Genomic DNA, 15,077 nt, shown 5'->3' with positions numbered 1-15,077 from the left:
TGAGGGCTGTCACATTGTGCACGTGGATGTCATGCTTCTTCCCAAATGTTCCAAGGACACCCCTAGTTAGTTGTCCCTACTCAATGTCTTTAGTACACGACTTCTGGGTGTTGGTTTTTTGTTTTTGTTTTCTTGTCCATGACCCTGGCTAGGCAGGAGGGGCCTGACAGCGACAGATGGGGACCCGCCCCGCCATTTGGGTCCATTAGCCAAGCTATCAGGTTTACTAATATGAGAGCAGCTTCAACTCCTAATTGAATTCATCTGGAGACATTATAGGGCTAGAGCTGCCAGGAGGGCAGCAGGCCCCTGCAGCATCACTCCATGATTAAATATTCAAGCCCAGTGAACGCTGAGAGTCGTTATGGGTGTAATTACGGTGTCTCGGGCCATTGCCAGCACTCCATCAGGGACCCAAAGGTTTACAGTCTCACACAGCTAAGCCTCTGGGGCTCCAGGGAGAACAGCAGTGTTCCAGGGCTCAGCTGGCAAGGCACCAAACACGGGTGCAGTTGAACCTGCAGTGACCGCGTGCAATTCCCCAGGCCCCGCGGAGAGACGAGTTCACTGCCCTGGGCTTCTCCCCTGCAGGGAGTGGACGACACAAGTTCCTCTGAGGGCAGCACAGTGGACTGCCCAGATCCTGAGGAGATCCTGAGGAAGATCCCTGAGCTGGCGGATGACCTAGAAGAGCCAGATGACTGCTTCACAGAAGGTAAAGGGACAGCCACAGGCCCCCTCACACTGACGTTAATTAGGGCCAGAATCCAGTTGAGCAAACACTCACCTGGGCACCTCTGGGTCCAGGGCCCTGGCCTGGTTTCCACAGAAGACAAACAAGCTATGCCCACTTGCTGCCTCACTCCCAGGCCTGAGGGCACCAGCATCAGACACACATGCCCCAGCGGGCAGCAGCCTGGCCATGGTATCTGCATCTCATGCACTATCAGACACCACGTTGAGATGTGGGCCTTCCGCGTTACCCTCAAAAACCCCTCCCTCAGTTCTAAACCAGACCTCTTGAGTTGAAAGGGGGAAAGGTAGTCACCACCATAAACACCACTGAAAACTCTTGATTTGGATGATGAAGGACCCAGAAGAGGGCCATGATGTATCTGCTTCCCTCAATCTTTTGTTTAGCTCTCAAAAGCAGAACCAGTGTCTTAGTCATCTTTCTTCTCAGTGTTTAGAACAGTGAGACACATTACATCCTCAATAAACATTTGTGCAATGAATGAATCAAGAGTCCATTCTATGAAGGGAATTGTGGCCTCAATGCTTTCTAAAAACACATAGAAAAAATGTTTTAAACACTTGAGTTTCTATTAATAGTTGTATTTGACCCTGGGCTGGGTTGGGCTGGACTGGACCTAATCCCCATCCCAGCCATGCTGTGGCCCTCAGTTCAGCTTGGGCTCGGAGCATATCCCCGTCAGGCACCCCGAGGCTCATATCCTGTAGCTTGTCTGTTTTCTAGGTATTGGTGGGCAGAAGAATAGGGACCACTGGTGTCATCTGTAAGAAGGATATGGCTAGGAAAAATATCAGAGTGGGCAAGACTGATGATGGAGAGGAACACCTGCAGGTCTGGATTGTGGGACTGCCTGGAAGGGACCCCTCTTCTCCCATATTCCAGGAAATAATTCTTTTCCAAGGGGATGACAAGTGGGTTTCCTAGCAGAAAGGTTTCTCTGCAGCAGGAGCAGAAATTATCCCCTTTGCCCAGTGGCCATCACCCACCATCAGTCACCTCTCCTCACAGGATGCATTCGCCACTGTCCCTGCTGCAAAGTGGATACCACCAAGAGTCCATGGGACATGGGCTGGCAGGTGCGCAAGACTTGCTACCGTATTGTGGAGCACAGCTGGTTTGAGAGCTTCATCATCTTCATGATCCTACTCAGCAGTGGATCTCTGGTAAGGGGAGGCACAGTCCCTGCCTCCAAATCCTCCAGATAGGAATCTCCTACAATCCAAAGGCCCTGGAGCTGCATTGGTGGGTTCTCCTGACTACTGAGCTAAAAGTCCCCAGCCTGTCACTAGAAGGAGAGCTGCAGCCCAGGGTGAGGGTCCCTCTTAGCAGCAGGGCATGGGAGGTGTTCAAGGTGCCCATGCCATGGCCTGCCACACCTGACTGCAAGCATTTGAGTGAGTGTATGCATCCCACTGTATAGATGGGGAAACTGACACTCAAAATGTTTAAGACTTGTCCAAGGTCACCCAAATCGTCAGTAGCAAAACCCAGCTTTTCCCTTACTTAATCCCAAAGCCCCTGGCTTCTTACCCTCTGACCTCCCCAACCCACGGCCTTCTCTGAAGGCCTACAGTACAAAAAGGACTATATTTCCTTATCAAACCACTTTCAAATGCTACTAATTACTCCTTTAAAGCTCACAGAAAATCATTACAATAGCATTTCTCAAAATTTAATCTCCCAGGAGCTTGTTCAAATGCAGATTCTCATTCCATAGATCTGTGGCAGGGCCTGAGAATTTGCATTTCCAAGCTCCCAAGTGATGCTTGCGCTGCCCTCAGTGACCCATGCTTTGAATAACGAGACCTTATGGGAACAGAGATTCAGAGTTGGGACACATCTCTAAGGCCCTGGCTGAATACTGGGCTTTGTAGAGCAAAGAAGGAAGGTTCTCTCTGTACTGTGGCTTAGGCTCCTTATACAATCTCAACTACTCTGCCAATAGACCAAGGTAGACATAGACACAGGAAGAGACTTAACATCCTCAGTTGTTTGCATTTTCTAGATGAGGAAGTTGAAGCCCAAAGGCATGAGGGGCTTCAGGTAATGAGTTGAAGGGCTGAGAATAGAGTCCAGGTTCGCAGCTAATTTGTTGAAGGGCTAGGACTACAGCCCCACTCTTCTGATTCACGGCTGCAGTGTTATCACTCATCTTGTGCCTCATGTGTCATTTACTCTCTAAAAACAACCTACTAAATGTCTGGGCCTCCATCTAAATGCCAGATTGCCCAGGAAGGGTGACAAAACTGCTCGGTGCATGGCCTCAGCCTTAGGGAGGAGCACAGGTGTGGGACAAGGCAGGATCTGAGAGGTGGGAGGAAAACTAGGGTGGCAATGACGCAAAGCCAAGGGAGAAGAGAGTTTTGGGGCAGGTACTGGTCTGCCATCTTGGGTGCAGGGGGGAGGGTGTGACAGCAGCTGCAGGTGCCCAGTGCCCTGGCACAGGGTGGTGATTGTCCACACGGACCTTAGCACAGTGTAGAGGCCAAATTGTAGGGGCAAGAGGGGGCTGGGCAGTGCTTTCTCCACACCTACGCTCCTTTCCTTCCAGTCCTCCTGGATTAAAATAATAACCACATGTGCTGTTGGCCAGGTGCTCTCCTCACTACCTCATTGGCTTGTGGGCCTTCTCTCCTCATTTCACTTCTCTGCTCTCCCTTGCTCCCTCCCTTCTCTCTCTAACCCCCTTCTCCTCACACCTCAGTCCACCCCCCACATTCCCAGGAGGAAGCTCAGACCTGCAACATTGCTCCAGCCCAGCCCGCCCCCCTGCTGCTCTCCCTTCCCTCCCATCTTCTCCCCCATAGGACTGAACAGGCTGGCACCAAATTTAGCCCTCTTTAGGCTTTCACTTTGAGTACCTTTTAAAAATAACATGCATTTTCATCTGACAAAGTAAAGTACCAAAAAAATACTTGGAAATTATAGAAAAAGGTAAAGAAAAAAAAATCATCCATTTCCCCATCACTCAAAGAGAAGCTCACTTTGAAAACATGCTGGTATACCTCCTTCTCATCTTGCTTATGCATAAAATATACACATATTACAAAAATAAAACCACATATATGCATGCTAAAACCTCAGTAAATTTTCTCAGTAAATATTCTCATATTATCTCATTTAACGGCTACAACATATTCCTTTATAATTTATTCAATCAATCCCTATGTTTACTTCTAATACACATTGAATATTCCCTATGTGTACTCCCTCAGAGATGTTGGATAATCTCCTGTCTTAGTCCTGGTCCTAGACACAGAATCAGAAGCTAAGAAAAGATATGGGTTCAGTTGAAATCCAGCTTCAGCTGATCCCATGGAAAGCGCTGAAGCACAAAGGGCACCACAGAGCTGTCCCACCTTGAGGCAAAGGAGACAGCCTTGTAAACCCCCCTGTCAGTGTCCCTGGCTGACGGCTGCCCCAGCGGGGAGGATAAGCATTTCCCAAGGTGGACAGTTCCCTCCAGCTCAGCAAAGCCATCAGGAAAAGGGGGTGTCTGCATCCATGAACTATTAGCAGCCGACATTCCCAGCAGATGAAGGATAGGGGCACTGGCCCCTTAAAGAGGACCTGGGTAGGCGCCAACAGCCTCCAGTGTCCTTAGGATCAGTGCTTGAAGGAGGAATTGCTGGGTTCCTGAAACCTTTGAGTCACATTGCCAATTTGGCTTCACACAGGACTGGTCAGGTTTTCACTCCCGCCAGTCACTTGTAAGAGTGGCAGCTCCCCACAGCCACAGCATCCTAGCCTGTCCCCCATTCTTTTCCATCTCCACCAGTCTGATAAAAGAAAAACAGCATCTTCTTTTAATTTGAATTTCCTTGATTACCAGTGAGATAGAACATTCTTTTTCAGAGGTGTGTTGGCGATTCTTACTTTCATTTTGTAAACTGCCTGTGAACATCCGTTGATGGTTTTATTTTTAAACAAAGTCACTGTTAGCATCCCTTTGGTTCACTTCCAAAATCCATTTGAGAAGGCTTTCTTTCTCCCTTGCATTCAGCATCCCTGCAAGTATCAGCAGGGCTGTGTGTCCCCGCTGGCCCTGAAGAAGTCATGCTTTGTATCTCACAGTACCTCCTCTACTATCCCACTTTACCTCCCCACAGCAAACAAAACGCTACCGGCAAGCTGACTACCAAATCCCCTTCCAGGGACTGTGGTCAGGGCTGGCTGGGTCCTTCCCTATCAGTCTGGGTGCCAGTGCTGTGGGTCCAGGCAGACTGCCATTCTGCATCCTTTCTTCCTTCCAGGCCTTTGAAGACTATCACCTGGACCAGAAGCCCACGGTGAAAGCTTTGCTGGAATACACTGACAGGGTCTTCACCTTTATCTTTGTGTTCGAGATGCTGCTTAAGTGGGTGGCCTATGGCTTCAAAAAGTACTTCACCAACGCCTGGTGCTGGCTGGACTTCCTCATTGTGAATGTGAGTGGTTCAGTGGGAACACATGGGATTTGGGGTCCTGCCCTCTGACTCCTGGCTACAGCTAGTGCAAAGGAAGCTCAGAGACCTGGCCCTCAAGGGCTACTCCAAAGAAAAGCTTTGAGCAATTTAGTGAGGAGTCTGAGAATAGCCCTGACACCCATGAGTGGTAAAGTCCAGGCAATACATGACTGTGACCCAATAGTGACTGTTAGGTGAGTTATTAGGTCTCCATTCAGAAAGGTCCCTGCAATCCTCTGCATTTTTACATCCAAAGTGAGATGACACACGCAGCTCTCAGAGGTCTTATGGCCCTGCATCCACAGATGGGGCTTCTGGACCTCGGGGAGCCAGGAACTGTGAGCACAGAGGATCTTCCCACTTGCTGCTCTGTGGTCCTCACACCTGGCTGCTCTTTAGAATCCCTGAGGAGCTCTGAAATATGCAGTGAGCGAACACCACTACCCCAGAGATTCTGATCTTATTGGTCTTGGGTGGGGCCCAGGCATCTGTATTTTATACATGCTCCCAGGCATTTCCAAGGCATAGCCATGGCTAAGAACCACTGAGCTTATACTGCTGCCTCCTCCCCAGTGGCACTGAAAAGAACAGAGGGCCCTTTTGGAGAGGTAATGAGCTGGAGTTCATATGTTCACTCTCATAGTAACCTGTGGCCAGTAGCCCATGCATTAGGGAATTGACTGTGTGCTTCTCACACATCACACATGTGATTCCTCAACATCATCTCTTCCTCATCTTAACCACTTCATTGCTGTATCACTGTCTAGGCCCCTACCTTCTTTGCTTTGCTGCATGGTTACCTAAGTTATGTGTTCACTGCCGCATAGCTGAGGGTTTCTGCAAGCAGGGTGAGGCATGTGCTGTGTTGGTCTCTGCCTGCCCCACTACAGCAGCTGCCAGCAGCAAGGTCTGCCCAGCAGAGGTGTCAGGAAATGTGTCTGTATTTGGTGCTTGCCTCCTGAAGCTGGATGAGGTCCAGCACGGAACATTCTGTCCAGCCTCCTGTGCTGGCAGGTCCTCCACAGCAGGTCTGTGCATTCAATTCTCTTCTTCCCTGATGCCCTAGCAGTTTCAGGCCACTGTACTACAAGGATTAGTTGTGAGACCTGAAATCTCAGTCATGGATGATAATCTTGTGCATATAAAATAATTATTCATAAATGAAAGAAAAATTATTTATTTCTGTGTCCCACCCCTTTGGGGCACAGTCACTCCTGCTTATGTTGATGTCACCAGTCTCAGTCCTAATCACCTTAAACAGTCACGCACTCATTTTATCCATCTTCCTACTGATTCTTCCTTCCAACCATCCATCCTTCCTTCCATACATTTCTCCTTTCGTATCCAACCATTCAGTCTTCCTTTTTCCTTCCTCCCAAACAACCATCCATTTCTTTTTTTTTTGAGACGGAGTCTCGCTCTGTCGCCCAGGCTGGAGTGCAGTGGCCGGATCTCAGCTCACTGCAAGCTCCACCTCCCGGGTTTACGCCATTCTCCTGCCTCAGCCTCCTGAGTAGCTGGGACTACAGGTGCCCGCCACCTCGCCCGGCTAGCTTTTTGTATGTTTTAGTAGAGATGGGGTTTCACCGTGTTAGCCAGGATGGTCTCGATCTCCTGACCTCGTGATCCGCCCGTCTCGGCCTCCCAAAGTGCTGGGATTACAGGCTTGAGCCACCGCACCCAGCCATCCATCCATCTCTATTCCTTCCAGCTGTACATCTCCATCAGTCCTCCCCTTCCATCCATCCATTCCCATTCTTCTTTCCCTCTTCTCTTCTGCCCAATCATTTATTCCAAACTTCCTTCTGTCTATTCATCATCCTTAACCCTTATATCTTTCTATCTTTTGATTAATTCTTCTATACAACTGTCCAATCATCTAACATTCTGCTCACTCATTCATGCATCTTCCATCCAAGCATCTTCTACTCACTCATCCTTCTATCCACTCATTCTTCCATCTTTCCATTCTTGTTTCAACCTATCCATATATTCTTCCTTTCTTCCACTTATCTATTCATTCATCCCTTTCACTTCCGTTCATCATCCATTCATCCATCCTATAAACCTTCCAGTCATTCACTAATTTATTTCATTCATCTATTCTGTCCAACTCCCCATCTTTCCATTTATCCATCAGTCATTTTACCCAGCCATCCATCCTTCTCTTATCCACCTATCTCATCTATCCATTCACTATTCCCTGCTTTCATAATTTTTCCTTTCTTCTTTGTTTCTTCCAAACTTCCATTCAACTATCTATCCTATCCATCTTTTTGTATCTGTTATCTTTTAAAAATTTTTAAATACATTTTATTGTATGTATTTGTATTAGTCTATTTTCATGCTGCTGATAAAGACATACCTAAGACTGGGCAATTTATAAAAGAAAGAGGTTTAATTGGACTTACAGCTTCACGTGACTGGGGAAGCTTCACAATCATGGTGGAAGGCAAGGAGGTGCAAGTCACGTCTTACGTGGATAGCAGCAGGCAAAGAGAGAGGTTAGGGAGGGAAACTCTCCCTTATAATACCGTCACATCTCATGAAACTTACTTGCTATCATGAGAACAGCATGGGAAAGACCTGCTCCCATGATTCACTTACCTCCCACTGAGTCCCTCCCCTCCCACAACACGTGGGAATTCAAGATAAGATTTGGGTGGGAACACAGCCAAACCATATCAATATTTAAGGGATACAAAATGATGTTATAAGACATATATATAGTAAAATGGTTACTATAGTGGAACATATTAACATATCCATCATCTCACATAGTTACCCATTTCTCCCCCTGTGGCAGGAGCAGCTATAATTACTCAGTAAGCAAAAATATTGAAAACAATATGCTATTATTAACTATAGTATTCATGTTATACATTAAATCTATCCTATTTATATTGTATCCTTTAATTCATCCCTCTGTGCAATTACCCTTCAACTTTTCATCCAGCTGTACTTCCTTCTTTCCTTCCTTCTAGCCATCCCAATGCTCCTATTTTTCTTCCATTTGTCAAACATCTATTTATAACTATTGAATACAGGATTGCCTTATGAAGTGCTCTGGAAGAAACAGAAGCACAGAATAAGTATTCACTATCTCCAGGATCTTACACTTTAGTCTTTCAGCAGACAAGACACACACACGGAAATAAATGTATTATAAGGGTGAATGTGTTGAGCACTGCTGGGGGCAATTAGTATCTTGGAGACACAGAGACATGAGCCTTCTTCCACTCTTGGGGTGGGGTGGTTGAGAAGGCTTCCTATGGGAGGTGGCATTAGATGTGGGGCATAGAAATGAGCAGGAGCAAGAAGCTGCGAGAGGACTGGGGAAGGCCCGTCGTAGCTAAAACCTGACCCTGAACAAAGGTACAGACACAAGTATGCTCAGGGAACAATTTGATTTGAGTAGAATGTGTGGGTGAAATATGACTGGAAAAGTAGGTTGTGACCATATGATACAGGCTACAGAGTATGGAGCTTATCCTGAGGGTGATAAAGTACTAGTGAAGTTTGAGAGTTAGAGAAAGACATGATCATAATCAGATTTGCAGTGGAGGATAGATGCATGGATGCAGCACTAGGGCCTGGAGACCACTTGGGAGGCTAGTGGGTTGAGCAGTGAGAATGGAGGTGGGCTTGGGTGGACAGACTTTGCTGGAGAGGCACCAGCACCTGTCTGCGCCAGCTGCAGATTATCCATGTGAGGCAGACTTCCCAGGGGGCTGAGCAAAAGACTGAATAGGGTTCAGCATGGAACTGGCCTCAAACCTCCCTGCCCTCAGGCACCCAGGCAGCTGGGTTTCACCTGCTGGTGTCTGGAGCCTTACATGAATGAAGAAAGGAGGTCCCTTCCATTCCAGTTATTTGTCCTGGTGGAATACGCCATTCATCAAAAGAATGGGCATTGCTTGGGGCCCTGCCAGTCAAGTATAAAGCTCTTCTTTTCTGAAGCCCCTGTGTGCATCCCGCCTAACTGCCAGGATAAGCTGAGTCTGAATTCAGCCCACCATCCGTGGCGTGGCTAAGATCTCACAGCACGGGGTCATAGCCCGTATCTATGACATCTCCCTGGCACCTTCAAAGTTCCTAGCAGGGGAACTTTTTTCATGTAATTTTCTGTCCTTTGCAGTCTTTGGACCACCACTTAAAGAAAACTGACAGACCAAAAGGGGTTCACAAGTCAGTCATTATATCTCAGATATCTATTGAAGCTAGATCTCATGGACCCATACCAGAAACTTTTTGAAGAACTACAGAGCTATCAGAACTTTGGAATTCTCTTAGTCTGACTTTTGCATTTTGCAAAGGGTGAAAGTATCCTGGACTAACCGGGCACTAAACCAAGGTCACAAAAAATCAGGGGTCAAGAGGGAATTAGACCCCACCCAAGCCACTATTCTTTCCACCCCACTTCTTTGAGCAAATATAATTGAGACTACTATATTCCTCAGAGTAGACTCTCAGCATAGCCCCTAGAAGGGAACATCATGTCTCCAAGTCTCTGAAAATCAGTTTCAAGGTTGTTGAGGCCTGACTGCTGCCCCTAGAGGGAAAAGGAAGAGTTGATTTAATACACTGGAAGCTTGGCCACCTACATACCAGAGGTTGGTGATGTTTGAGACTGAGATTTTCCTGCCCAGATTGTTTAAGAGAGGGGTGAATAAAATTTTTAATAAAAGGGAAGAGACAGAACTCTTTCCAGACCTCTCATCGGAGTTCCGAATAAGGTGGGAGCTAGGATGATGGCTTAGATGTGTAGGGATGGGAGGCTGGGCAGGGAGTTCCTGTCTTCTTCCACCAGGACTGCCCTTCTGCAAACCTAGAGTGATGTTTCCGCCCTCTGCTGCACTCAGATCTCACTGACAAGTCTCACAGCGAAGATTCTGGAATATTCTGAAGTGGCTCCCATCAAAGCCCTTCGAACCCTTCGTGCTCTGCGGCCACTGCGGGCTCTGTCTCGATTTGAAGGCATGCGGGTAAGTCTGATCTCAAAACTGCTCTCATCTGGCCAGGTGCGGTGACTCATGCCTGTAATCCCAGCACTTTGGGAGGCTGAGGCGGACAGATCACCTGAGGTTAGGAGTTCAAAACCACCCTGGCCAATATGGTGAAACCCCGTCTCTACTAAAAGTACAAAAATTAGCCGGGCATGGTAGTGTGTGCCTGTAGTCCCAGCTACTCAGGAGGCTGAGGCAGGAGAATCGCTTGAATCTGGGAGGCAGAGGTTGCAGTGAGCCGAGATTGTACCATTGCACTCCAGCCTGGGTGACAGAGTGAGACTCCATCTCAAAAAACAAACAAACAAACAAACAAACAAAAAACTTCTCTGATCTGCAGCTTTTGGTAACCCTTCCCCCTTTATGCCCTCCATCCCACCAACCCTGAGCTCCGGGGCCCCACATCCAAAGGTAGGCTCTGAGTCTTCACTTCCTGCTCTGACTTTGGTGATGCTGCACGTCCTAACCCTCTTAGTTCTCTTTCAAGTCCTTTTGTGGGCCCCTCTTCCCTAGTCACCCATAAATATCACAGCCACCAGGACCCAGACCTCACCCCCTTTCCTCTTAGTGAAATGATCCTGAATCATTGCTCCACAAGCATCTATTCTCTCAGTCACTCAACTCTGCCTCTTATTGCCAACATCTCCAGAACATCCCAAGTTCTCCTTCTTTCCATGACAAATGAGTCTTTCCTCTAATACTCCATTTAAACGTAGTGACATCGTCAGCTCAGTACCTCAGCTGCCACCCACTGGAATGCTTCTTCTCTCCAACTTAATGCAATCATCAGGTCCTGTGGATTTTCCCCTTCCATCCACCCCTTTCTTTATCCACCTGTGTCAGCCTCCACTTTGCCCTAATTGCCTCCATCAGGAAGGAATGCTCACAGCCCGAGCCTTGTTTTAGAGACTGCTGATTGACAGCCACCTCTTCCTCATAATTACAAAAGGCTCCCCAGTAGAAAGTAAGGTTTTGCCTTGCTCCACTATCATTGGCTGGAAGTAGTCATCATAGCTTCAAAAACAAAAGTGGGCTTTTGAAATTAACTTGTGCCTTTACAAACAATAAGACCTGAAGATTGAAATAGTTTGAAATTTATTTTATTTTGTATCTAATAGATCCTCGTTTGCTTATTTACAAATGAGCTATTTTGTGAATATGGATTTAGGTTTTCACTAGTTCTTAACCAAAGCATACTTTAAATTGTATTTAAATTGTGTCTGTGTTTTATGTGTGGTATTTAAAGAGAATAAGTCGAGGTTCTAGAAGTCTGTATGTGCAAGTACAATACACACATACTCACACTTCTAAATGAGTGGAATATGCTTGTAAACTCATCCATCTTCTCACTGCAACCCACCCTGAATGAAGTTAAAGGAAGAAGGTCTAAATCCATCTTCAGCTGCCCAGTGTCTCTCAGTCTTCTGAGTCTGAATTATTGCACTAATTAACCCACCTCTCTTGCTGCTTCCACAGGCCACTGGCTCATGAAGCAGACTGAATGAGAATACAAAGAGATAGAATCCAGCAGAGAGGGTGGGGCATTGGGGGTTCCAGATCCTTCTCTATCTCCCACCAGGTGGTGGTGGATGCCCTGGTGGGCGCCATCCCATCCATCATGAACGTCCTCCTCGTCTGCCTCATCTTCTGGCTCATCTTCAGCATCATGGGTGTGAACCTCTTCGCAGGGAAGTTTTGGAGGTGCATCAACTATACTGATGGAGAGTTTTCTCTTGTACCTTTGTCGATTGTGAATAACAAGTCTGACTGCAAGATTCAAAACTCCACCGGCAGCTTCTTCTGGGTCAATGTGAAAGTCAACTTTGATAACGTTGCGATGGGTTACCTTGCACTTCTGCAGGTGGTGAGTCAACCATGAGATCAACCATATCTTTTGCTTTGGCTGCTCAATAAAATGGAGAGTCTGAGTTCCCAGAAGATGCTATGTGGGGACTTTGCAAGGAGTAGAACTCAGGGTGAACTGAGGTCATTCTCTATTCCTACAGACTACACCATGAGGCTAGAGGGCCTTCCTAGTGAATATGATCTCACAGTGGTGCAATTACACAAGTGTGGGCTAGTAGAATAGTTTAAAGGGATGGGCCTGCCATGGGATTGTATCAGGTGGTGACTTAAAACACAGTACCTATACAAAATAGACAGGGCATAGCCATATGTTCAGTCTTCACATCATTTCCTAAATGGTAATAAATTATGTCCAATTAGGTCTATCGTAATGATAGATAATGTCGGTGATAATGACAGTAAAACACATTCACCGTGTCTCTCTTTCTTTCATCATCCATTCAATCGTTCATTTCTTGCCTTCATCCATCTGTTCATTCAGTCCTCTGTTCATTCAAGTGTTAATACAGTTACTCATACATTTGTCATGCAGTTACTCTTGAGTGTCTACATTCCACCATTGGTTCTTGCATTTATTCAACAAATAATCTCTGAGTATCTCTGGTATGCCAGGCATTGTACTACTCAGCCCTGGGAGATACAGTCAGAACTGGCCTTGGACACTGATGCTGTATGAGAGAAACAGACTAATAAGTGAATCAAAACAGACTCATCAAGTGCTGTAACAGGCCTAGGAGTGTAAGACCTAAGATGTCTTGCACGCTCTGAACATGCTGGAAGGCACACCCAGTTTCTAGACCTCAAGAATGCTAAAGCTGAAGGCAGGAATGTGGAGGTCTTCTATTCTCAACTTCTCCGTCTGAAAGATATACCATTCTTACATCATGTGCATTCTTACATTATGGTGGGAAAGTGGTTGAGAAAATGGCAGCCCTGAGAGGGGAAACCTTAGGCAAGTGCACAGAGCAGCATTGTAGCAGTTGGCACTAGAACCAGACACCTAGACACTCAGTCCTCAGTCCATACTACATTCTGAAAGGCTCTGTGTCTTTAATGCTACTCTATTCTTAAACAGCCACATGTGGAATTACTTTAAATCATCATATGAGATTAGTCAAGTAACCCAAAGGAACCTCTCCTTTCATTCTTTCTGCCCAAGCCCTTTCCAACTCAGGACTCTGCCCTCTCTCACTGGGCCACCATGGCTTGGGAAAGGTCCAGTGTAAATGGATGGGCAGACACTGAGTGGCCTCTGCTCCTTGTCTCCAGGCAACCTTTAAAGGCTGGATGGACATTATGTATGCAGCTGTCGATTCCCGGGAGGTGAGTCTCAGCCCACTGTCCCTACAGCCTTCCCCTCTGTGAGTCCTACCCATATCAGTTCAGTCTGCTTTTGAAATGAAATGAAGATGACCCTGGTACTGGAAGACACAAAGCAACCTCACACTGTCCCTCCTTGAAGCAGTGTCCAGCTGGCTTTCTGTTGGGTGTTTCAGCCACTGAGCCTATCCCCTTTTCATCTACACTCCTGAGGCTTCTCGAGGTCTTACTCTGCTCACCTTTGAGGAAAGCATCAGATAACCTCTAAGAGACAGTTCATGTGAGCCACTCCCTGGACAGGGGTGGGAGAAAGCCAGGGTAGTGGTAATAATCAAGGGACATTGGGAGGAATGAGGTAGAATCTCAGGAACTATCATAAAATCCAGGCTGGGTTGAGCGCAGTGGCTCATGCCTGTAATCCTAACACTTTGGGAGGCAGAGGTGGGCAGATTGGCTGAGCTCAGGGGACCAGCCTGGGCAACACGGTGAAACCCCATCTCTACTAAAATATGAAACAAATTAACCGGGCATCCCAGCTGCTTGGGAGGCTGAGGCAGGAGAATCTCTTGAACTCAGGAGGCAGAGGTTGCAGTGAACCTAGATCGCTTCACTGCACTCCAGCCTGGGTGAGAGAGCGAGACTCCATCTCAAAAAAAAAAAAAAAAAAAAAAAGCCGGGCTGGGGAGACATTGTTGAGGAATGACCCCGTCCTGCTATGGCAGGCACTGTCAATTCCCTGCCACCTTTTCCCTTAGCCCACTTCTGATTTCACCTGCAGGCTGCACTTCTGATTCTCTGTTTGAAGACTTCGGAGCTTAGGAGCTTGTTCAGCAACTCCTCCCCCAAGGACCAAGGATTTAATGTCCCCAGGGGCAACACTTACCAATAAGTTTTGGGAGTCTCAGGATAAATACTCCAGCTTCCCTGTTCCTTGGTGATACAATCCTGCATGTGCTCTACATGCAGTTACTCAGAGGACCCCAGTAGGATTGCGCTCCAGTTGCCCACAATGATGCCCTGCTTAACAACATCCTCTTCACAGGCTCTTCTCCTGTTCCCACTTATTCTCCCCCACTCCCTCATTCCTGCTTCCTTGGATCACCTCCCAGATAAATCACCTGCACCCAGGTCCCTGTCTCAGGCTTGGCTTTCAGACTGAACCTGAACTAAGACATCCGCCCTCCTTCCCACTCTCCCTTGTCTGGTCACAGGTCAACATGCAACCCAAGTGGGAGGACAACGTGTACATGTATTTGTACTTCGTCATCTTCATCATTTTCGGAGGCTTCTTCACACTGAATCTCTTTGTTGGGGTCATAATTGACAACTTCAATCAACAGAAAAAAAAGATAAGTGGGGCTCAGGGGTTTCTGGTTTCTGCTGTAGTGGTAAGCTTTATATTTCCTGTTCCCTGGTCAGCTGTGGCCTCCTGACAAAAGCCACACTACTCACAGCCCATCACTTTAATATCAGTGCTAACCCTTGCCCTGTGATTGCTGTTGCTGGAAGAGCTGCATTTCTCTCTGTCAGCAATGCCCCCCTGACATCCTCACTCAGGGTTCACATCCCAAAGGGACCTCGGTCTTTCCAACTGGAACCGGGTGTATTAGATGTCTTCCAGGTGAGCCCTGGGAGAATACAAGCAGGGAAAGAAAGGGAATCAGAACTTGCTGACCTGTTGGGGGA

At 47.1% G+C, this 15,077-nt stretch overlaps 1 protein-coding gene across 3 annotated transcripts in view; it reads left to right on the top strand.

Annotated features, from left to right (window-relative positions):
* Positions 1-15,077, top strand: part of SCN10A (sodium voltage-gated channel alpha subunit 10) — a 98,441-nt gene that overhangs the window by 71,538 nt on the left and 11,826 nt on the right. For all 3 annotated transcript variants that reach the window (XM_010371499.1, XM_010371498.1, XM_010371497.1), the window contains 7 exons: positions 592-715; positions 1,763-1,917; positions 5,008-5,181; positions 10,062-10,184; positions 11,785-12,069; positions 13,341-13,394; positions 14,603-14,740. In XM_010371499.1, the coding sequence (XP_010369801.1) occupies positions 592-715; positions 1,763-1,917; positions 5,008-5,181; positions 10,062-10,184; positions 11,785-12,069; positions 13,341-13,394; positions 14,603-14,740 (1,053 nt within the window). The remainder of the gene's footprint in view (positions 1-591; positions 716-1,762; positions 1,918-5,007; positions 5,182-10,061; positions 10,185-11,784; positions 12,070-13,340; positions 13,395-14,602; positions 14,741-15,077) is intronic.

This window comes from Rhinopithecus roxellana, chromosome 1, assembly GCF_007565055.1.
Source record: "Rhinopithecus roxellana isolate Shanxi Qingling chromosome 1, ASM756505v1, whole genome shotgun sequence".
In the NCBI taxonomy this organism is placed as follows: Eukaryota; Metazoa; Chordata; class Mammalia; order Primates; family Cercopithecidae; genus Rhinopithecus; species Rhinopithecus roxellana.
This window is presented reverse-complemented; position numbering and strand designations above follow the sequence as displayed.